At 40.9% G+C, this 24,865-nt stretch overlaps 1 protein-coding gene across 4 annotated transcripts in view; it reads right to left on the bottom strand.

Moving 5' to 3' along the window:
- The window catches only part of mob2a (MOB kinase activator 2a), a 119,170-nt gene that overhangs the window by 6,325 nt on the left and 87,980 nt on the right, over positions 1-24,865 (bottom strand). For 3 of the 4 annotated variants that reach the window (XM_060915054.1, XM_060915053.1, XM_060915052.1), the window contains exons 2-3: positions 3,568-3,728; positions 2,151-2,244 (exon numbers count right to left, since the gene is read on the bottom strand). In XM_060915054.1, the coding sequence (XP_060771037.1) occupies positions 2,151-2,244; positions 3,568-3,728 (255 nt within the window). Of the gene's footprint in view, positions 1-2,150; positions 2,245-3,567; positions 3,729-8,003; positions 8,164-24,865 lie in introns of those variants that run through there. The other variant, XM_060915051.1, reaches the window with a different exon arrangement.

Raw genomic sequence — 24,865 nt, forward strand, 5'->3', positions numbered from 1 at the left:
TCTTGATGGGATTAGTACTCATTGTTTTCCAAAAGACCAGACAATGAGAGAAATGGGAGCGCTTGGTCTACACAGGCTGTGCACTTAAACTGCGCTCTTGCAGCCTGCTGGCGCTTCCGCAGGTAACGTCACGAATCTGGCTCCAGACTCCCTTGGGATTTTTCCAGAGGCGTTTTGTTATTTTATTTTTTTCTGCTGTAGACAGATGGCCTTGTGCAAAATTACCCTTCTGGATAAGTGTGTAAAGGGACATACTTTCATATATCACGGGTAAATTGGTCCAGAATAATTATGCCCTTTAAAGGAACAGTCCACCGTACTTCCATAATGAAATATGCTCTTATCGGAATTGAGACGAGCTGCTCCGTACCTCTCCGAGCTTTGCGCGACCTCCCAGTCAGTCAGACACAGTCAGACGCGCTGTCACTCCTGTTAGCAATGTAGCTAGGCTCAGTATGGCCAATGGTATTTTTTGGGGCTGTAGTTAGATGCGACCAAACTCTTCCGCGTTTTTCCTGTTTACATAGGTTTATATGACCAGTGATATGAAACAAGTTCAGTTACACAAATTGAAACGTAGCGATTTTCTATGCTATGGAAAGTCTGCACTATAATGACAGGCGTACTAACACCTTCTGCGCGCTTCGGCAGCGCATTGATACGGAGCTCAGATATCAGTGCGCTGCCGAAGCGCGCAGAAGGTGTTAGTACGCCTGTCATTATAGTGCGGACTTTCCATAGCATAGAAAATCGCCACGTTTCAATTTGTGTAACTGAACTTGTTTCATATCACTGGTCATATAAACCTATGTAAACAGGAAAAACGTGGAAGAGTTTGGTCGCATCTAACTACAGCCCCAAAAAATACCATTGGCCATACTGAGCCTAGCTACATTGCTAACAGGAGTGACAGCGCATCTGACTGCGTCTGACTGACTGGGAGGTCGCGCAAAGCTCGGATAGGTACGGAGCAGCTCGTCTCAATTCAGATAAGAACATATTTCATTATGCAAGTACGGTGGACTATTCCTTTAAAGGGAAGGGGGAACCACAGAACCACAATTCATCTCATCAGTTCTGTAATAACCCTTTATTATTGCAAACAAAGGCTGTATATTTGCAGGGACATAGGTAACTATCTGCCATGATTAGTCTACATGATGTCACACAACACAGTGTATCCACTTATTTAGATACGAGCTAGCATGCATGGCTAATGGCAGTATGTGCAACAGTGTGATGAACTGTGGTAAACGATCAAAAATTGTGTTTGTTATCTAAACCACAGCCTTGTTTCATTTGGCCCGTTTATAGTGTAGCTATCTGGTTAGTAGCTTACAGCCAGAAACGGGGGGGGGGGGGGGGGGGGGGGGGGGGTGTTACATCCCAGTTAGCTAATCATGTTCCTTTTCAAAGCAGCTAGAATTAATTCATTTAAAATAAACACTTCTTTATAAATCAACAGAATACATATTATCTAACAGCACATACACCAATTTATCTTCATTATTTTTCTGCAAACATCTTATTCTAATTTCAGAGCCTAGGTTATTGGTGTTAATGGATTATAATGGGTGTGTGTATATACAGACTTCAATTATAGCTCTTCAGGGTCTTACAAAAATGGCGAATTTTGAGTTTGACACCCCTGACCTAACATTTGACCTTTAAGTTACCAATTTGGAATCGAAATGAGGCAATAAAAAGAACTGAGCCGGATAAGCAAAAACAGGCTCGATAAAATTCAAATGATGCCCAACCCTATTCAAACGCAACCTTCCATTTCCGATTTTACTCCAAGATATGCAAAAGGTGTATATTTAGCAAATGCTTCATCACAAGATTTTCCCAAAAATAGGTCCACACAATTATGAAAGTGGTGACTTGTACATCCAGACCTTCTAATGATGTCAAATGTCTCCTAACGTAATGAAACACAGCTTCTCATACTTTTCAGAAAAAACAGTGAACACCGGTGAAGCAGGTCACACAGTAAATAAAGCCAGTGGGTCAGAAGTTATCACGGAGATTTTTTTTTTTTTTGTACAAACAGCAGAGGAACATAAATCGTCTACCAACACATGTTTAATAACAGTATTTCGTTAATCATGTGACACTACTGATCAAAGTAAAAGGTTTCAGGTACTCACGTGTTACATGCTGCCATGGCTTGACATGTGTCACCAGTGCAAAACTCTGAGATTGTGCTATACTGCAGGTTGATGAGATTGAAGAACGTTGTTGCTGTGGAAGACAAAATTGAGAGAGAGAGAGATAGGTAAACAACAAGGAAGACCTTGTAACTGACAAATAACAGTGTTATTTATAATTTACACCTGGCCCAAAAGTATAGAAAGTCCGTCCACTTGGCAGCCATCTTGAGAACATTCTCAGACAATTGTTTTTCTAGTTATACTAGACAAGACCAGGCTATTATTTACTTGAATGTAGAGAGATCCATAAATCCATTAAACATAAAAAAAAACCAACCACATGTTTTTAAAAACATTTTAAAAAAAAAATTACAAATGGATTTTAAAATATCACTGGTGAAATCTGACAGACCCGATTTACAGTACCAGTCAAAAATTTGGACAATTTTCAATGTTTTTTCTTTATTTTTATTAACTGAAAGACACTTCACATCTTAAAGTAATGATGGAGGTCATTTCTCTTTACTTAGTTGAGCGCTTCTTGACATAATATGGATTACTACAGTTGTGGAATAGGGCCATTTACTTTATATTTACTATTTGATCTCAAACACATTAAAAAGGCAAGAAATTCCATGAAGTAACTTTTGACAAGGCACATCTGTTCATCTGAAAAAGCATTCCAGGTGACTACCATCGGATTCACAGATTAAAAACTAATTCACAACAGCTGCTCCTTTGGCCATGGAAAGAAAATGAAAGGATAACGTGTCAATTATGAAAAGTTTCATAATATTAGTCAAAAACTAGTCTGAACTGTTGGGGATCCAGCTGTGCCCTACATCTGAACAGGCATCAGTGTGGGAATTTGACAGACCTGCCACTTTTCGGCATTTCCCCAACAAGGCTCCATCTACCGAGCCCAACCACCATTCTGAGCATTACACTCTGCCTAATTCGTATTTCAAGCATGGGCCTGTCTCTGCTCCATAAATTATCTGTCTGGACATCATGGAACATATTACATAAAATATGATTTGCAACGATGTTGAAACTACTTGGCTGTAACATTTCCTGAGACTATAAATATATTTTGCACATAAAAAAGGTATGAGGAAGCAAAGTTCATCAAAAAAAACCCCATAATAAATGACTTACTTCCTCCTTATTAAAAGCTACTAAAGAAGCATCAAATCACCAACAAAATATTTTCACGTCGAGGAAGTAGCTCAAGTCAAAGTGCACTACTGAGGAAAAATAAATCCAACAACCCGAGCAGCCGCTGCCCAGAAAGCTGTTTATTAACTCAGCCAATTAAAGACTCAACAAGACAAAACAAAAATGTGCCTGGCAACTTCAATGTGAGAAACAGAACGGGATCCGTTTGTAGCTCAGATAGGTGGGGTCAACTCACTGTTGCTGGCCAGCCATTCATTACGATCTATCTCTCTGGGCAGCACCACAAGGTCTTTGAGGTCAAAGTCCACCACCCGCACTTTAGTGTACTCCGGCTCCAGATAGTGTTTCTTCTCCTCAGCAGGAGGCTTCTTTCCATTAGGCTTCGTTTTGGACTTCCTGCAAAACACAAAGACCAGGTTTAAAAAAAAAAAAAAATAGAAGCTAATGATGGGTCTACAAAATGTTCCCAACCCTTACTTGGCTTCCAGAGACATCTCAATTAGAACAGAACACATTCCATGGCATTGAAGGCTCAGGTGTGAAAACAGCTTTGCATTTCCCGTGTGCTAGTTTTAAAGTATAATGTTAAAACCACACAGTCACGGCAGGTCCCATCCATAAACCAGGATGTATTTTTATTTATTTATTTATTGGGGGGGGCGGCTGCGCCTGTGACCAGAAGGTCATATGGAAAGGTGTTAACAGGCTAATAAAGCAAAAGCAGACGTACAGTTTTATATAGAATCCTGTAAAGAACAAAGGAAACAAATGATCACTAAACAGTTTTTGCCTAAATAGTAAATGTTTAAGCAGTTTTCTGTTTTTATATACTACTCATTACCAAGGCTTTTCACTCCTTGGCAACACAGCCAAACAAAAGAAGTGTATGGTCATTATCCACCGCTCCCCTTGTTGACCTTAATTTCTGGCTTGTTGACGTGTAAATGCCTCTTCACCCAAATCAGTCCTGCCCTCCTACTCTTCCTCCCGTCCCAGGAGGAGCTTTTGCACCAGAAATAACATCTTTTAATTAAAAGTCCACAAATATCTTACTGAAGTGGTGGCCAACACAAAGGAACTCTGAAGAGGTTCACTTTAGTTTACTTTGTAAATCATGATTCTACAGTCAGGCTTTTAAGAGCGTAGATGGAGTTTCTGTAGTGTTCTGATGGAAAGGAGATGGACCGAGAGAGTCCATTAAAAGCACTATAGTCAGTCCTCCTAAAACAAGTTGACATCACCTGCTATTAGGTTGAATCAGCCTGTGCTTTCTGTGGCAGGCTGAGAGAGTGGAGCATCCAGCCTACAGCCACTGAAACACAAGTCTCTTCCTGGTCTCCCCAGGACCTAGTCTGGTTAACACCAGACCATATCACAAGTGAAATATGGTCTGGAATCCGCCTATTGAATTTCTCGTAGGGGAGGTGTGGTTTACGACTGTCAACGGCCGTTTATTGGACGTTGTGAATGTCTATCATTTGGCGTATACGTAGCCCATGGCCAATCATGGCAGTTGTACCTGGTGACGTAGTTAGAGCGACGAAGAAGAGAAGGAAAGAGAAAGCAAAACAAAAATAGGAAAACAATAGCACCGAACGATTACTGCCGTTTGTGCAAGACAAATATGAGAGAAGCTGGACCCTCCGTATTTGGACATTCAGACATGTTTTTCGCTCGCCGCCATGTTAAATGTGATCCGTAAACAGTCCCAAATAAACTACAAGCTTCCATTTGTCGAGTAGTACGCGTCACCGTCTTTCCACCCCTCCCCACTCTCTGATTGGCTCCCTAACTCAGGCGAGCCTTTAGACCATAGTTTCCATGCTGTCTTTTCAGATCCGAACGATTGTGCAAAGCAGCATGGGATTTCCCAGGCTACCCAGGACCAGCTCAGCATACAGAAATCCCATCCTTGACCATTAGTATGGCTGATCTTCCATCAGTCAGGACAGTGTCCAGTGAAAGGCAGGAAGGCAACTGTCACATGCAGCTGGTGCCTGGGCTTGCTGAGCCTGACCGAGTCTCTGAATGATCAGCACAGCTGAGGGAACAGTCAAGATAACGTAGCAGACGTTACGGATCTCATAACAATAGCTAATGAGCACGCATGGCGCAATCACCACCTCAGCTGGCATTCTGATAAATGACCAGATTCTGTAATGATAATGTAGTTGTCGTCATCCCCCCCCCCAAAAAAAAAAGAAAAAAAAAAAAGTGTCCATCAACAAACAAAAACACACTTACTCTGTACCAGCAACAAAAAACACTAATTGTCACTGTTCGCTGGACATGCAAAAGCTAAGGCTAGGTGGCTACTGTTCACTGGTTAAACCCCTCTGAGTCTGGACTGTGAGCAACAGTGCAATACCTTTTATGGCAAAGAAATGTTAAGAGCACATGAACCTGTGAGTATTTGAGTAAGAAACAAGTCAGCAAGCACAATAACAGCTGGCAGTTAGACATTTTCTTTCCCCTAAAATAACTAGCTAATGTCTTAAGAATTTGCCTTACTCCGTGGAATTGACAAACAGAAGTGCTTTCCTGAAATTTACCAAAAAACAAAAACCCACAAAACATGAAATTGTTCTGCTCTCACTAAAAATGTGAAGATACCGAGCAGTCCTGCACACAAACCACATTCTTCCTGCCATCGTATTTGCGTGCATACACAAGTCTGCTTCATGTAGGAAGAAATGTCTAGAAAAACAGATCCGCATACCGTGTATATGCAAGCGTTCAGGAGTGTTACAGAAACAAAACTGGAAAACAAAAGGTGGATGCCATTCGTTTACATAATCAGGGTATTAAACACAATTTACTTTTAAACCCAAAGACTTTGCAGATACAAACACTAAGGAAGGCCGCTTTCCAAATCTCACACAAAGTGAAGCTGAACAACGCTCTTTTCGGTCTCAAAGATAAACGAAGGGAGATGAGCGGCAACTTCGCTGGCAGCATATGGTTGGCATTAAATTAAGCAACTAAACAGGCGCAGACACCCAACCATAAACAGCAAACAAGCTGTCTTTAGATGATCTCAGGACATCTGCTGCATTTATCACACAATGACATATCAAAGTAAGAACATGGCTTATTAAGGGTTTTTTCCCCCTTCTTTTAAATAAACAAAGCAAACAGGCTCTCCATACAGAGGTTAAATTACATTAATCAAATTAGGCACTTGATACAAAGTCCGAACTACTCAAACCTATATTTAAAACTACTTGCACGTACCTCACTGCTCCATTCACAGAATAACAAAACTTCGAGTAGTACACTACACGTGTTCTCGATATAGATAAGCTAGACAACCTGACCTTGGTTATGACTTAATACAACTTGGAGTTCAAAGGATATTTAAAAATCATAAGCCTTGGAGACAAAAGGAGCACAATGAATCATTGTGAATTTAAAAAAAAAAAAGCCGCACTTCCACCTACTCTCACTTTAGACAAGCAATCAGGACTTGATGGTTCTCAAAGTGGGGTACAGAGACTTCCAGTGTAAATAAACATAACTGCAATTTTTAATTAAACCAGGAAGTGGTGTTAATGACAGATTCAAATTTTCATCCGGATCTTTCTGATAAAGTAACACGATTGTACATCTTTTCTATTGTTCTTAAAATTAAATATATGTGCTGTGATCATAAGGGGGTCCTTTAGTCTGGAGGGAGTTTAGAAGTTACAAAAAAAAATAAAAAAAGCTTGTGAACCCTTGCCTTCGACAAGCAATATGCAATTAACTAAACATTTAAGGAACTGGTTATCAAAAGATGTGACTGACACAAATTGGATCTGGTTTACTCTACAGTAAAGGAAATTGCAAAATGTGTACTGCATTCATGAAGACAAGTTTTTGTTTTGTGCCCATCAGCATCACAACCGTACTGAAAGTAAAGAGCAGAAGGTCTTTTCAGGATCTTAACCACCCTATCCCACAAACCCCCTCTGACTGACACACACACAATTTTAGGATCCCGCCACCAGCTCAGCAGCATTAAAGAAAACACACTGGTGTGTGAACACAGTAAACATGGGACGGTGAAAGTGTGATGTGCTTTTATGACTTCAGGTGAAGGTGCCATGCAAAGGTTCTCTTTCGGAACCAGCATCTTGAAGTAAATTCATGTTGGAGTAGACTAATTTTATTTCCTCTTTTCTTCCTTTGCAGCCAATGAGACAACACACTAGTTTGTGTCGCCTGAGGAACACTGTGTGTGTGTACGTACATCTAAGTGGCACTGAGTACGAGTGTACACAGGACCTTAGCATCATGCAAAATACAGAAATTAAAAAAGTAAATAAAAATACTTTACACAAAACTAGAGAGAGAAGATAAGTTCCAGAAAATAGAACCTCTGTCGCTCCTCAGAAAAACGCTGCTCTTAAATGATTATACAGTATAAATGATTAACTGCACCAACCCAGACATGTGCTTGGGAAGAAACTAAACTTAAAAAAAAAAAAAAACACCTTTGATCTCCGCACTTCCGAGGAAGAAATGGTGAAGTTCCACCAACACTGAGCCCTGATACGGCCAAACACACTACTGCAGTAAATGTGATGTCACAGTAGAGTTTTGCGATGCTTTAATGCAACACTACACTGTTTTGGACCATCAAATCAAATGCATTATTGAGAGAGAGAGAGAGAGAAAAAGACACGTTACCTGAGGACCCTGCCAACGGCTTGAAGGACCATTTTGCACTTTAATCCGCTTTTTGAAGTTTTCTGAGAGTGCATATCCCGTACACAACGATCGCTGATTGATCACCTGGAATCAAAACACCTCCCAAAGTTGTATCTGCTCTGCTACACTCACTCTCTCTCTCTCCCTCTCTCTCCACAAACTTTTGTCCGAGGGACAGAGTCTCTGTCAAAGCGCCGCCCAGTCGAAGAACCAATGAGAAGGCAGGGTGGGCGGGGTTTAGTCTAGTCAACATGTGGTTTGGTCCACTTCAAGGATTCTCAAAAATATTCTGCATCCAGTAATCCCTTCACAGTGCAATTACACCCCCCCCCCCCCCCCAAAAAAAAGAGACCCCGTTAATGAGTACCTTTTAGCGAGTTAAACTATTTTACTTCATTTTAAGAGGACATTCATTATTATTTAAATTAGGAAAAAATCAGTGACAGTTTATTTATAATTAAATAACCAATTATAAAAAAAGGAATTATTCTTCACAGTACGAAGTGATGTACAGACATGGCGCACACAAAAAAAACCCAAAAACACCATATTATATCAGTATTTAATAGTATATTCCACTACCGCAGCAGTACAATGTGGTCAGATCATGACTGTACACAGTATATTTGGTAAAACTGAAGCCATTAAAGTATCATTCATTAACATATTTCTGCACCTAAACACTAACCTGCATATCCCATTTCATACTTCTATAAAAGCTTCCTGTAAAAATTCCTTAGAGTTGATCAATACGCAGTCAGTCAATACACAGCTTCACATTTAATGGTCTATTACTTAAACAAAATGCTTATTCATGCCGATGCCTTTATTTTCCATGTTTTTTACTAAACAAAATAAAAGCTTGCTCCAGGGAAAAAACACAGGGTCGTTCTAAAAGGCATCAGGCGGTCAAGGATCAGGCTGATTTATTTAAAAAAAAAAAAAAAAGGCTTTGAACATTGCAGGCATCAGCACTAGCAAACGGTCTCCTAGTCAAGTACTTGCTAAAACCATGGCTCAACAAACAGCAAGTTCAGACAACTGAAACAACATTCATGGCAGTGAACCTTGCCTGAAGCCTAGCGCTGCACATGCCTGTCCAAGCCAAAGGAGGAAACATGTCCTCACTCGACTCTGATGGGGAACATCAAAGTGAAAAAGAAAGGGGTTTTCACATTAGACACTAATTGTGGAACGTTTAAGGAAGACATTAATTAAAGGCAAGCGATCAGGCAGAAGGCAACGCCTGGACAAAGCAAATAAAATGAAGGAGAGGGAGGTGTTTATTGGAAAGAAAGCAGATTTTCAGAGTAAAAGGAATGCAAACAATTTAAGCACTAATTACAGACCACAAACGACAAGATACACATTTAAGAAATACGGAAATGGGTCATGAGGTCACCATGTACAGTGTTGAACACTCAACACCTTTGACTGGTACAAAGATGAAGATAATGGTATCACATGAGCAAGAGTCATCCGTTCCACACTCACAGATATGCAGGGCCCGTCCTTGTTACTGGGATGGTAACCTCAAGTGTACATTTTCTGTACCATAAGTGTGTATTTTTTTTTTTCCATGGTAAAGTGAAAACAGGATGGCTTTAGAAATGATTCAGGAAACGATGCACCCACTTCTCATATCATCTCTAGCCGCTTTATCCTGTTCTACAGGGTCGCAGGCAAGCTGGAGCCTATCCCAGCTGACTACGGGTGAAAGGCGGGGTACACCCTGGACAAGTCGCCAGGTCATCACAGGACTGACACAGACAACCATTCACACTCACATTCACACCTACGCTCAATTTAGAGCCACCAGTTAGCCTAACCTGCATGTCTTTGGACTGTGGGGGAAACCGGAGCACCCGGAGGAAACCCACACGGACACGGGGAGAACATGCAAACTCCACACAGAAAGGCCCTCGCTGGCCACGGGGCTCGAACCCGGACCTTCTTGCTGTGAGGCGACAGCGCTAACCACTACACCACCGTGCTGCCCGCACCCACTTCTGTACCATTAATTAGCTTTCATGTTAATACTTTTGCAAAGGTACAATGCTTTAAAAAGATGCACGGTACAAGGTACAAAATACTTACCATTGAGGCTATATCATGGGTACAGTTTAGTACTCTTTTCTGAGTGTACAAGTGCATAATGAAACGTGCATACCCAGATGACAAATAGCTAGAACTAGATATGCTGCCCTACAGTTCAGTCACATATCATTTATTCACTGTACTGCTGCATGTTATGTTCTGCTGAAAGTACACAGAGCTATGATTATCTCCGACAGACAGTTTGCTATAGATCTCAAAGAGTTCAAATGAAATCAGAACTTCTCTTTAATGATCTGAAACCACGTAAACCTTTCCTCTCATGATTGCAGGTTGAGGCTTTATCTTTATATTCATGTTATTCGGTCATGGCTAATCATTAAGGTTATACTCGTATCCTCCTAGATTACTCCATGATCATTTAATCAGACACATTTATCAACACCAAAGTTCATGGCTGTTCCCTGAGGCGCTTCTCTTATTTCAGATAGACTTTTTTTTAGGATTCTAATTCTGTAATGGGGCGGCACGGTGGTGTAGTGGTTAGCGCTGTCGCCTCACAGCAAGAAGGTCCGGGTTCGAGCCCCGTGGCCGGCGAGGGCCTTTCTGTGCGGAGTTTGCATGTTCTCCCCGTGTCCGTGTGGGTTTCCTCCGGGTGCTCCGGTTTCCCCCACAGTCCAAAGACATGCAGGTTAGGTTAACTGGTGACTCTAAATTGACCGTAGGTGTGAATGTGAGTGTGAATGGTTGTCTGTGTCTATGTGTCAGCCCTGTGATGACCTGGCGACTTGTCCAGGGTGTACCCCGCCTTTCGCCCGTAGTCAGCTGGGATAGGCTCCAGCTTGCCTGCGACCCTGTAGAACAGGATAAAGCAGCTACAGATAATGAGATGAGATTCTGTAATGTACATGTTTTATAACTTTGTATTTTTAGGTCACTGCAGTATCCAAGTAATTCATGTTCAGAAGACATGCAGTGAGGGTAACATGGGGCAGCCTTAGGCTGAAGTGCCTTTGAGCAAGGCACCTACCGTAACCCCCAACTGCTCCCCAAGCGCTATAGCACGGCTGTCCACTGCTCTGAGTGTGCGTGCACACGCGTGGTCATTGCTCACGTGTGTTTTCACTGCTTCAGATGGGTTAAATTCAGACAGGAATTTCACAAGTGTATGGAGTGATGAATAAAGAGTTTTATCTTCTGAAACATTTGTTTAAAAATATTAATTAAATGGATTGGACTGGGAAGTGTGACTGCTTGTATTAACTGGAAATGTATTAGGGAATTTTAAAACCTGTTAACTGTTTAACTGGGGGTGCATAAGCGTATTCTTGGTGCCAGTCCCAAGCCCGGATAAATTGGAGAGGGTTGCATCAGGAAGGGCATCCGGCATAAAACCGTGCCAAATCTAACATGGGAATTGAAAAGAGAAATACCATAACTATGACCGTACACTTGTGTCACTTACGTTCTCTGGAACAAGTCAAGCTGCTTTTTTTTTTTCCCTTTTCTTCCCCTTCCCTTTGTTGGCTAGCTAGTTTATCTTCATAGTAAATCCTCAAAGCTAGACATCAACATATTTTTAAAAATATTGTTGTAAAATTGATAGTATGGTACAGCTCAGATATAAATTCATTTTAAACCCAAAATACAATGAACGTGAATGTAAAAAAAAAAAAAGGGGGGGAATTATCTCTCGGTCTCTCTCACACACACACACACACAATTTTAATATGCATGATAAAAACGAGCATACATCTCACAGTCCTTTGGGCAGAGCCGAATTCTGATTCATCACTGTGGAAAATCTTTTGCTTTTGAGAACAAGAAGCGTCACATGAAAAATGCGACAAAACGTGGAAAGTAACGTCACTGCGTGTTAAAAATAGAAAACCCGTCCAGGCAGTTACAACAAAGAGATCTTTGCTCAACTTTATCATTAATGGAATCTCACATTGACTGCTGAAAACACACACCAGGATGCGTTTATTTCACTCACCATTTATTCATCAACTCCTTCACTATGAACTATGGCGACTGAAGGGAAATGATGCAGTGATTGGCGAGATGCTGCGAAGGCCATTCCATACACAAAGTCTCGTCGTCATCACGGTTTACACGCCCCATGACATTTACCATCTTTCAGGTGACATCATTGAAAAATTAACCATAAATGACATGGCTTTTACGTGGCAGGCTGAGGAAAAACCCTCACGTAGTGAAACGGACATTCTATTATTTAGCTTTTTGGAAAAGCCCAAGGTTTCCTGAACCATAATATGCACATCAAGTTCTAACATCTTAAAATCTGGTTCACCCTAAAATTGGAGAGAAAAAAAAAAAAAGGGTATTTAAAAGGTTTTATTCTGACGCCACTGAGACGCCCATGCGCTGACGGTCAAAAACCAAACCCAATTCAGTGATTTCAGTTGCAGTAAATTTGTTGCGTAACAAGTTAATTCAGAAAACGTGATATTTATAGCAGCCTTTATTTTTAGCCTACTGACTGACGGAAATATTATGGCTATGCAGATGTGACACTCATTCAGTCGTTATTCTGGGTTTAAAATAGAAAACAGCTCCAGATTACTATAAATCATGACATTATCATAAACCATTTTAAGAGTCCTTACTAATGGTTGTCCTCTTTATTCTCTGTTGGAATCATTTTAACCTGATTTAATATTATCCTGAGCTAACAAAGTAAAAACGTCCACCCGTCTCTACATTTGTTACAGGAAAAATGACATTAGTGACACTTTATCAAAAAGTTTATAAGTTTTCTGATGGGACATGAGCTACTGCACTGATCATCAGCCTTGTCCACATTATTCCGTCTCATTGTCTGAGGTACCGTAAAAGTCACTCCAAGCCGTTTCACATGACTGTTACACTCGTGGTGATAAGTGGGGACGTTTCGTATTTTTAATCGGGCTGTTTTATTTTAAAACCCTCATTTGCATAGTGTGTAAGTTCCCGTGTCTGTTTTGATGCAGATATTTTGACAGTCGGTACATGAGCACTAAAACCGATTATATTCATCATGTGCATTTCACTATGGTGATGGTCATCACGAAGGATGACAAACTACTAACAAAGGAAGAAAGCCGAGGCAAATATTAATTAAAATAAAATAAAAAAAAGGAAATTAAATTGTTGAGGTGAAATATATTTATGGTTTCTTGATTTTTTTTTTTTGTCGTCATGCTTGACTGTTCAGAATTCAGCCAGTGATTTCAGATAGATTCCCCCCCAAGTCACACATTTTTAAAAAGTGCTAGTCTTACGAAAATGACATCACCCCTGGAAATTATACCGTATAAAAAAATAGACATGTTAAATAGTTTACTGTCTGAACTGTATTTTAATACAAGACCGGGAACATGTTCTGTTTAGCTGGTAAAGTTTGGCTCTTTGAGTCCGCCATTACATGAATGCGTTCCCGGTAAGTTACTGTTAATTCAAAAAGGAAGTGACGTCATATGCGAAACTCTTGAAAGTTCACGGGATTTCTGGCTTCATCTGCTTTGCAAAGTGTAGCACATTTTTAACAAATTTTTTTTAATTCCACAACAAAACTAAAGCCAAAAGCATGCCTCCTAAGAGGTGTGTCATTCAAGGCTGTTCAAGTGTAGCAGATAAAAAAAAAAAAAGTGGAATTTTGATCCATTACAGCCCAAAGTCAGCAGGACACTTACAGAATGAATGAGTTCGATTTGTACGAACAGAGAGGGGTAACTTCAAGCAGACAGTACGGTTTGGTGTCTGCTCCATACATTTTGAAAAAGATAAAATTTGTGAGGCATATTCACACAGAAGGATTTGCGTGACATCTGGTACATGGAACAGTTCCTACGATCTGGAAACAGAAGTCAGAAGCGCCATCCCAAAAAGAGCTCACCGTTGCACACTAAGTGTCAAGCTTGTGTTTAGCCTGTTGCTTGAATGTATTAGTTGTCCTTAGTCTTTTATCCTTTTCACCGAGAGTGTCAGTGTGCAATTACCGTTATTTATTTTTTTTACTACAAAATCACAGTAACTCTGCAACCATACGAGATTTTTTTTTTTTCAAAATTCCAAAACCCATGATGATGATCTTCCTGTCGCACCTGCGCGCTGTGGCGCGTGCATCAGGCCATCCTTCAAAAAAAAAAAAAAAATCCGTTTCCTGTCCATCGGGTGAGCAAAAAAAAATTTTCAGTAGGGAGGGAGGGAGATATTTTATATATATATATATATATATATATATATATATATATATATATATATATATATATATATATATATATGAAATCACAATGCTGTTTGCTTTTTCTTTCAGTACTTTTTTTTATTACAAAAGCAGACACATTTAATAAAATTACAGTTTAATCAACTGAAACTTGTACAAAAACTTTATTTGCTACAGACAGTTTTTAATTCTGTCCAGCCAACCTGCATTAGTTCCATAAACGCATTTTTTTGTTCAGTTCCGTTCTCATTTTGAATAGATCTATTAGGTTCTCCTACAGATCTGTCAGGGTCATTAACAAAGTATGGTAGGTAATGAATTTCGCATAACAAAACTCAAAAGCTGTTTGTAACATCTCTGATGGATCAAGATCAAACGAATTTTCCAGTAACGGTTTGTGATGGTCCGACACACGGACTTTTTGTAGTTCTAAATCGAGCGTTAGGCCTAGTTCGGATGAAATTACACTATTAAAATGATCACTGAATGATCTGTTTTTCTGAATCTTTACTATTTTGTTGTTCGCTAGAATACCATTTTGCGATTTCACACTTAAGCAAATGTTTGAAAACTCCGGATCTCCTTCCTTCATGGTGGCTGCCATTTTTTTGTGCCGCACGGCGCATGCGCAGAGCTGATTCGATTCTATATTCTGCGCGGAATGCGTAAATGTCAAGTTCGATTTTAGATTTACGAACCCGAAAAAAATGTCGAAAACCCGGCGTTAAAAAAAAAAAAATTTCAACCGCACAAACGGCACTCATCTGGCCGGTGGACCGGAAACAGAACATTTTTTAATAATGGCCTCAGCCAGACTCTCAGGCGCACTCTGGACCACACGTGCGCTGAGCAGACTTTCGTACGCGCGCCATTAACTATGCACATGTGCACGAGATGAAGGTGCAATCAGTGCACCTATATAAAGACTCTGAAAACACATGCTCACTGAAATATTGCACTACATTACATACACATTACGGAGCCTCATCTCCTGTTTTCCTGATTTTTTTTGTGCACTTCCGTCTTTGCCTGTGCTCATCTGTTTCTTCCATTTCCCGATCTTTCGCTTGTTTACCGTTTATCTCTGCTTGCCGATTTGGATTGTTTGCTTGCGGTCACCTTTATAAATAAAACCATCTTCTGCAGATACATTCGTGTCCAACCCTTCCCTGAAACTTGCGGTGTCTCTTTACAGAGAGCTGATTTTAAAGGTAAAGTCTCTACAGTAATCACGGAACTGGTGCGAAGGAAAAGGCCATTGGAAGATTACTTTATAATCACTCTGTGATAAACTTCCCTGTGCATTTCTGAATCTTGTCGTTGCCTTTTTGTCCACTGAAACACGTGTGACGTGATACTGCATCTAAAAACATGATTTCAATATCAAATGAATGGCCACGCCGTCCTGTTCTCTCACTCAACTAACTCAATTTTTTTCTTTATTGATAATCTCTTTCAGAGCTTATCTTACAACATGAGTGAAATGTAAAAAGATCATAGGTTTTGGAATTAAAAAAAAAAAAATTTCTGGTTGCAGAGACACGGTGATTTTAGTAAAAATAAATAACGACAATGAGCAACTTAATTTTGAAGGTGAATCCTAACAAATCCCTGGCTTCTGTGCGCTCGCTGCGTATGACACAAAGGTGAAAGTAAGGGCCTAACAATTACTGCCATTATTTAGCCTTGTGCCTACCAAGTGAGGTTACAAAGACTGACAATTACAAAGACACCGCTTTGTCATAACTGTGAAAGTTGAACACCAAATCAGTATTTAAAAATGTAATAAGCAAACTATGATTTGTACCATGTATTAACTTCCTGGGTTCCAGAAAACCGCTGGAGCAGTTGCTGCTCTTCTTCACCACGAGCGACTTGCCTTGCGTATTTGTCCGCCTCTTTCTCCGTGGCTATAGATTCTAAATCGTCCTCAGACAATCAACCAAAGCTTGAGGACGAATTTGAAGAGCTTTCATGTCTTTTTCAAAAGAATCAATATCAAGAACGCATGCCACTGCAGAGAATAGTATAGAGTCCGTGTGGACACACAAGAAGGCAGTGGCACATATGTCGTCACACATGCAGCACCGCTGACCTGTAAATCACTGCGATCTAATAATGGCGGACAAGCTTTGTGATTTTTAGAACAGAATTCAGATGCAGGGGCGGCACGGTGGTGTAGTGGTTAGCGCTGTCGCCTCACAGCAAGAAGGTCCGGGTTCGAGCCCCGTGGCCGGCGAGGGCCTTTCTGTGTGGAGTTTGCATGTTCTCCCCGTGTCCGCGTGGGTTTCCTCCGGGTGCTCCGGTTTCCCCCACAGTCCAAAGACATGCAGGTTAGGTTAACTGGTGGCTCTAAATTGACCGTAGGCGTGAATGTGAGTGTGAATGGTTGTCTGTGTCTATGTGTCAGCCCTGTGATGACCTGGCAACTTGTCCAGGGTGTACCCCGCCTTTCGCCCGTAGTCAGCTGGGATAGGCTCCAGCTTGCCTGCGACCCTGTAGAACAGGATAAAGCGGCTAGAGATAATGAGATGAGATAGCCTAGTAAACTAGACCCACCCGCCTAGCGGCCAAAAATATTTTTGCCTAGCGAGTGGGTCTAACCTCGCACCATATAAACAAACACCCCGGGCATCAAATTGTGCCCGCCAATCACAACGCAAGGTTTTTGTTTGGATTCTTTGGGCGGGCTTTTGCAGGAGTGACGACAAAGCTGCGCGACGCTGGAGAAAGCACAACAGGAAAGATGGCTACGGCTAGTGAAGAGCACGCGTTTGACTCCGCTTTGGAATCAGTTTTAGAAGAATTAGACTTGGAGTTTTCGTTGAAACATGAGCAGGAAGAGGCTCTCCGCTCATTCCTTTTCAAGAAGGACGTTTTCGCTGTTTTGCCGACCGGCTATGGCAAAAGTCTGATCTACCAGCTGGCTCCGCTCGTAGCCAAAAGGATGGGGCTAGTTTGTGCAGTACGAAGAATTAATAAACAGCTTTGAAACATTACTTTTTGATTGTTTCTTATTTTCCCGTTATTTTAAATTTAAGGGAAATTATTTCACCAAACACCACTAAATAAAAACTCTCAAAAACAGTTTAAGCAAACCCTTGAAAAACACTTGAAAAAAATAAGTGTATGTTAAGTATGTGGTACAGACTCCAAAAATGTGGTCATTATCTCCAAACTTCTTAATATCTAGAACCTGTTTATTAATTAATACGCATTTTGAAAAATTATTTATTTCAAGGCCTCCCCCACTGCACGCTCTGACTACGTCACAGTCACTGTTGTGCTGATTGGTCAGAGCGTTGGCCTGTACGCACAGAGACAGTTTGAAAGACAGCGGGTTGTTCCTCCTACACCCGTCGGAAATGTCTACGGATCGAGGCCAGACTAAATATTCACATTTAGTCTGGCTTGCCAGGCTAGAGATGAGATGAACTCAGATGCAAAAAAAAAAAAAATTTCAAACCAATTTAAAATCAGTGAACTTTACAACCTATTTGAGCGCATCTCACACAGAAAACCCGGGATTTTATGATGTAAATTTTTGTTAGACTAGCACATGCACAATAACATCAACTCTATTCAAGCAACTTCGTTATGCATTTGTGAGGATTAACCTCAGCATTCCAGCTGCTTTACGCAATATCCATGCATGAATTATGCTCAACAGCCTGACATTTACCATTTTAACTCTTACGTTAGTTATTTTTGGTCACTATACAATTTTATTACTGATTAAATGAGGTATTCAACATCGTCACATCTGAAATCCTTTCTCAGAAGTACACTCCACCTAGTGGCTAATCTGGTCAGTTGCAACAACTGTGTTCTTATTTGTAATTCTAATAGCATTTAAATATAAAAAAAAAAAAAAAAAACCTATGGGCCTCGGACTTAACAATGGAGCTCCCTCTTTAAACTTTAACGAAGCAAAAACGCTCAACAGAAGTTTACCTTAGATGTAATTTAAAGAGCAATCAGAGTTTGTGCAAAGAAAAGGGCGTTTAAACTAACACAATGCAAACTGCAATAGAAATACAAGACCTACAGCTACCCCATCTCTCCTTCTCTCTGCCCAAGAGCTCTGCTGGAGGAAAGCCATGATAAAACCAGTCCTGTATCTCTGTCTGCATTCCAGGAGGGGTTAGGGCCTGCAGGCACCAGCACGCTCTGTTGACTGCTAACAAAATACATACGCACACATACACACAAAACAAAAGTCAGTCAGAGACAGCTGGACAGATTTGCTTCAGTTGCAAGTACTGACATCAGTATCTTGTTATGGATCTAACCTTGCAAGTAAGCAGTGTTTTCAGAACAAGCCTGATCAAGCTGCACCTAAATTTTTTTTTTCCCCCCCACTTTGGGATTTTGTCAACACATCAAGATGTAGACTTTTCTTGGCAATCAAGTTAGGACAGAAAAATCCAAGAGAAGCAGATGTGCATAGTGCAAACACCAACAACACGGAAGAAGAGGCCTGCTGTGGCATGTTCACAGAGCCGTGCCATACTCCCTGCATTCCTTTGGTTGGAGACCATCTACGTAGCACAGGGCTGCAGCTTGGTGAAACGGGTGGGTGTTTAGAGGCAGACATCTCTACCATCCTCCTACAGCCCCCACTACAGCATCTGCTTCATTAGCAGCTCATGTGACCACGGGTTATTGGTGCAACGATGATTTGAGACCATACTTGGTGCGAGAATGAGAATTTGAGAAGAAAACAATGCTTCAAATTCCATCCATAGTGATGATCAAATGAAAGCACAATCCCTGTGCGCTCATCTCTCTCTGCTGTACAGACCACAGATACAAAATCAACATCTGCAACAATTCACATTAAAGGCTGGTGATTTTCCATCTAATATTTACCGCATCTGTTGCACGCATGTTTGGGCACACCTACTTGTTCATAGGTTCTTCTGTATTTTGATTATTTTCTGTATTGTAGAGCAATGGGCGGCACGGTGGTGTAGTGGTTAGCACTGTCGCCTCACAGCAAGAAGGTTCTGGGTTTGAACCCAGCAGCCAGCGAGGGCCTTTCTGTGTGGAGTTTGCATGTTCTCCCCGTGTCTGCGTGGGTTTCCCCTACAGTCCAAAGACATGCGGTTAGATTAATATGGGACGGCCTTGGGCTGAGGTGCCCTTGAGCGAGGTGCCTAACTCCCAACTGCTCCCCGGGCGCTGTTAGCATGGCTGCCCACTGCTTTAGGTATGTGTGTGTGCTCACTGCTTCAGATAGGTTAAATGCAGAGAGAGGAAATTTCACAAGTGTGTGATGAATAAAAGTTGTGCTTTTTTTATTTCAATGTAAACAAAAAAAAAAAAAAAAAAAAAAAGGTTTTTGGTTTAAAGTTTCTTTTTTTTAGATTCTTCAAAGTTGCTACCGTTTACCTTGATGCTTTACACACTATTGGTATGAGGTATGGCATGGCTTCATGAGGTAGGTCACCTGGAATGCTTTTCAATTAACAGGTGTGACTTCTCAAAAGTTAAGGAGTGGAATTTCTTGGCTTGCATTTGAGATCAAACAGTAAATAATACAGTAAATAGCCCTATTCCACAACTGCAGTAATCCATATTATGTCAAGAACCGCTCAACTAAGTAAACAGAAATGACATTATTTTAAGACATGAATTAATGAAAAACGTTGAATTAGAAGGTGTCCCCAAACTTTTGACTGGTACTGTATACGTGTAAAAACACACATCTAACTGGATATGTACATCACAAAACCTTTGGAAATAACTTCTTACTGCATTACTGCCGTTTTAGAAGGTTTTACTTGTGTAAGAACATCTATGGTAAGAAATTCTCTCATGTCCGTCATATCTTAAAGTGCATATTCTGGACCAATTCCATGGTTTTTTTTTTTTTATATGAAAGTATGTCCCTTTACACACTCATCAAGAAGGGTAATTTTGCACAAGGCCATCTGTCTACAGCAGAAAAAAATACAATAAAATGCGTCTGGAAAAATCCCAAGGGAGTCTGGAGCCAGATTCGTGACGTTACCTGCGGAAGCGCCAGCAGGCTGCGCGAGCTTTGCATGGCATCAGTGCACAGCCTGTGTAGACCAAGCGCTCACATTTCTCTCCCATTGTCCGGTCTTTTGGAAAACAATGAGTAGTAATCCCATCAAGATTGGTGTTGCTACACCCTCCTATGATGCATCTATTAACCATTTTAATAATTACGCGATAACGTTGAAGAAATTTGCAGAAAACCACCAGGTCGTTTTCTCATAAACAAACCAGCGCTGACGTAGGATTCAGAGGGAGGCGTCCCGCACGTGACGTCACGAAAATCAATGTTTGCCGGGAAATCCAAATGCCAAGTTTTTTCAGAGGCGGACCAATTCGCCTCAAATGGCTTGATTTCAACTGAATTTTTCTAGTATTGCGCAAGGTAAAAAAATTGCAGAGAATGCAGAATGTTACAGATATTTGACCAAAGTTTAATATAAAATAGGAGAATTACATTGATCTTGCTCCTGAATTTACCCGTGATATGCACTTTAATACATACCAGTAGTGTCGGCCTGATGGTTATAGTCTTGACTTGTGCATCCAACAGCTGGCTTTCAGTCCCCCCTCAGTAAATATGACAAAAGTATAGCTGTGATAAATAAGCCTACTCTACAGTTGCAATGAATAGATATTCGATTTAAAAAGCTGGAGTACTCCAACACAACGTAACTAGTCAGAAACACTGATTTTTTTTAATTATACAATATATCAGACTGGTTGTAGACTTTGTACAGCTACAGCTCTACACTTTACTCAACACAAACAAATATGTATGACTGGAAAGATGGAGGGCGGCACGGTGGTGTAGTGGTTAGCGCTGTCGCCTCACAGCAAGAAGGTCCGGGTTCGAGCCCCGTGGCCGGCGAGGGCCTTTCTGTGCGGAGTTTGCATGTTCTCCCCGTGTCCGCGTGGGTTTCCTCCGGGTGCTCCGGTTTCCCCCACAGTCCAAAGACATGCAGGTTAGGTTAACTGGTGACTCTAAATTGACCGTAGGTGTGAATGTGAGTGTGAATGGTTGTCTGTGTCTATGTGTCAGCCCTGCGATGACCTGGCGACTTGTGCAGGGTGTACCCCGCCTTTCGCCCATAGTCAGCTGGGATAGGCTCCAGCTTACCTGCGACCCTGTAGAACAGGATAAAGCGGCTAGAGATAATGAGAATGGAAAGATGGTTCATTCCTGGAATGGGTGCCAGCGGGGTGAATTAAAAGGCTCTTCGGCTTCCCAGCGTGGATGACAAACACACCACAACACTGACTGGTTAAGACTCAAGCATGAAGCAACACTACACACCTTACACTATCTTATGGCTCACTTTACAGCTCACAGATCTCCATCTAATTATGGCTCTTTGTATTAAAATGTATCAGATTTCTCTTACACAACCCATGCAGGGGATTCATACAGCAAAAAAATGTATGAGAACACTGCTCAGAAGTAATTTGTCCATAGCAAGACTTCTCTAGGCCCCTGCCCTAGAGATGACCTCTGATCAAGAAAACTGGGGTGGGTTTCCCCAAAAGCCTCTTAACTAGGAGAGAGAGTGTGTGAGTGTTCATTGTGATGCTCGCTCTACCATATAACGATGATCTTTGTGCTATGATGCTTTTGGGAAACCCACCCCGATCTGTAACTCCTCTACACTGGTTCTGAGCTTAATTCAGGAGATAACATCAGCTCCAACACCATACTGCCTCCTAGTGGCTGTCTGTTGAAAAGCAAATGCAGGGCCAGGGGAATGAAACTGAACAATCTCCCACTAAGATTTTTAAATTTTTTTTTTAACAAAGTTCATGGAACATATTACTTTGTATACAACAAATTCTTTCTAAATCAAAAAACACCTGTATAAGCAAAAATGCCTATTCCACTCTCCAGCCAGTATTTATTCCAGGCTTACAGCAAACAGAGGCATTGGTTAAGCAAAGACAAATGTTCCTCATCATTAGGTACACACGATAAGGGACGGGTGCTGTAAACAAGCATGCATAACACGAGGGCCAAAAAGAGTTGAACTCCGGCCTTGTGAGTGTGTGTGAGCGATGTGAAAGGAAGGACAGAGAAGGACTGTGTGTGTATGAAGGGACAGAGCTCTACCACAGACCACAGTTGGCCATGTCTTTACAAGACCAAAAGTGAGAGGAGGGAGAGAGGCCAGGAACTCCGAGCCAAGTGAAGGCCACACAAAGAGACTTGGACAGATTGATGACTACGGTCAGTTTTGTTGTCTACAATAAACTGCATCAAACCTCAGAGACCTTGGAAGACAACAAAGATGTGTTGTTTTTGACAACTGTAGTAGCTATGCAAATAAAACAGTGTGCAAAATAAGCAGTGGGACTGCGTAATTCTCTATGAATTAGGAAATTATTTGTGGTTTCTGATCGAGTTCACAGTTCTAACTCAGCTCTCCAAAATTCCTTGAGGAATTTCAAATGGAAAAACATGTACATTAATTATCACATTATTATAGCAGACCGGTACATTTTTTTTTTAGCCAAAAGTTTGAGAGTTTGTAACAGGCTGGTTAATATTGCCAATGTTTCTGTTCTTCTACTGAGAGCAAATTCACAAGCTATTTGAGGACAAACACTGGTCTTGAAAAATGCATAATATTTCCCTGGTAAATTTCTAGCCAAGACTAACAGTGCAGCCATTAATTCAATACATTTTATATATATTTATTTTAAATCATTGATCATTGAAATTTACATATAAAATTGGGGAACTTGGGTCATTAAAAAAATTTTAAAAAATAAAATTAAAAAACCACCCCCACACACCATTCAGCTGTTTCTCCCCTTTTGGCTCTGTAGACTTGCCATGCTTCTCGTGATGCATCATAATGTGGTGCAACAAAAGTAAGTGTGTGTAGTGGTGTTTTATGTAAGGGTTGCTCAAGGACAAAATACTGCAGAACTGACTGTGTTCTTTAATAGAAATGCACTGAGAACCAAATCAAGAATGATTTTAAACCCCTCGTGCATAAGAGCAGAACGTCATTCAGCAAAAACAAAAGTTGAAAAAAAAAAATTACTGGAGATACGTAATATAAAAGTTACTGGAGACGTGTGTGTGTGTGTGTGTGTGTGTGTGTGTGTGTATATATAATACACACACACACACACACACACACACACACACACACACACCTCCAGTAAATTTTTAATTTTTGAAAACTCTAAAAATCTTGTAACTCAACACAAGTTACAGCAGCATTTCGCAAAAATATTCCTGCTCATGAAAATGTTTGCCCACCCAAATTCCAGCCCTGCAGAGGAGGAGGAGCAGGATAAACATTAATAATCTCAATAATCTCATTAAAAACACAGGCACCATCCGCTGAAGCGAGACCACATTAACCAAAAACCAAGCTTCAGCGGTACAGCCTGGTTCCCTCCATTTTCAGGTTCACACATTCCTCAGCACACTGCAGAGTTGATAATTACACAATGCTCACCAAAAAAGGGGGAAAGAAAAAAAAAGGGGGGGGGGGGGGGGAGAGAAAGAGACACACACACACACACACACGAGCAGCACATTTTCGTTGAAGGAGCCAGGGATATCAAACATACTCAAACATTTACACCAAATACAGCTAAAGTGGGAACATGAGTTACTTATCAGCCACTGCCAAACACTTGGCAGAATGCATGAAAACACACTGTTTATTGCAGCTGAAACACTTTTTAAAAACAACAGGTACGCCACGATTGGTGGGTGGGGTCTTAGGCGAGCACTGTGATTGGCTGTTGAAACCACAAGAGTGGCCTGGTTCAGGTGAGTCTCATGGAAATTATGTTGTTTGTAAGCAGCTTACAGAGCCGCTAGGAGACAGGACACCAGAGAATAAGTCATGACGAGTCTCTGCAGAACAGAGTCCACAACAAGTCACACGATACACCCAAACCCCAGTGGGGCAAAGCCAAGACCAACAAGCAAGCAACCTCTATGAAGGGATTAAAAGAAAAAATATCATGGAATGTTTTGATTAAATAAGAGGACGGTTCTGGCTGTGGTCAACGCTGAACAAAAAAACAAACCAAGTTAGCGTTGTTAATAGATAATCAAACTTTGATTTGTTATTGTTAAGAATTAAGACGACTACATTAAAAACAATTTTCAGTCCTCTCTTAAGTTAAAGTCAGAGGTCATAATTTTAATGTCTATGCAAGAGCACGGTGTAATTACTGAGCACTTTATTCAGAAATAATTTACACAAAACAGAAGAAGCAGCTGCAAGACTTGAAATGGGTGAACAAAGACCTTTTATTCATTTACTTCATTTTACAAAGAAAGACAATGGTGTGCCTTGCCAGTACTGTGATGCTGCGCTGAAATAAAAGACGTTGACAGACGTCAGTGCAACGGCACTTGCGCATAAGAACAGCACCTGAACACGCTGACGTTAAAAAAAAAAAACAACCAGTAGGTCTGTGGGTTTTGGGGGATGTTCCAAGTTTTCAGCTAACAAAAGCTAGAAGATGGGGAGTCCAAATTGATTTATACATGTTAAGTTGACTGTGTGGG

The sequence above is a fragment of the Neoarius graeffei genome, chromosome 2, assembly GCF_027579695.1.
Source record: "Neoarius graeffei isolate fNeoGra1 chromosome 2, fNeoGra1.pri, whole genome shotgun sequence".
In the NCBI taxonomy this organism is placed as follows: Eukaryota; Metazoa; Chordata; class Actinopteri; order Siluriformes; family Ariidae; genus Neoarius; species Neoarius graeffei.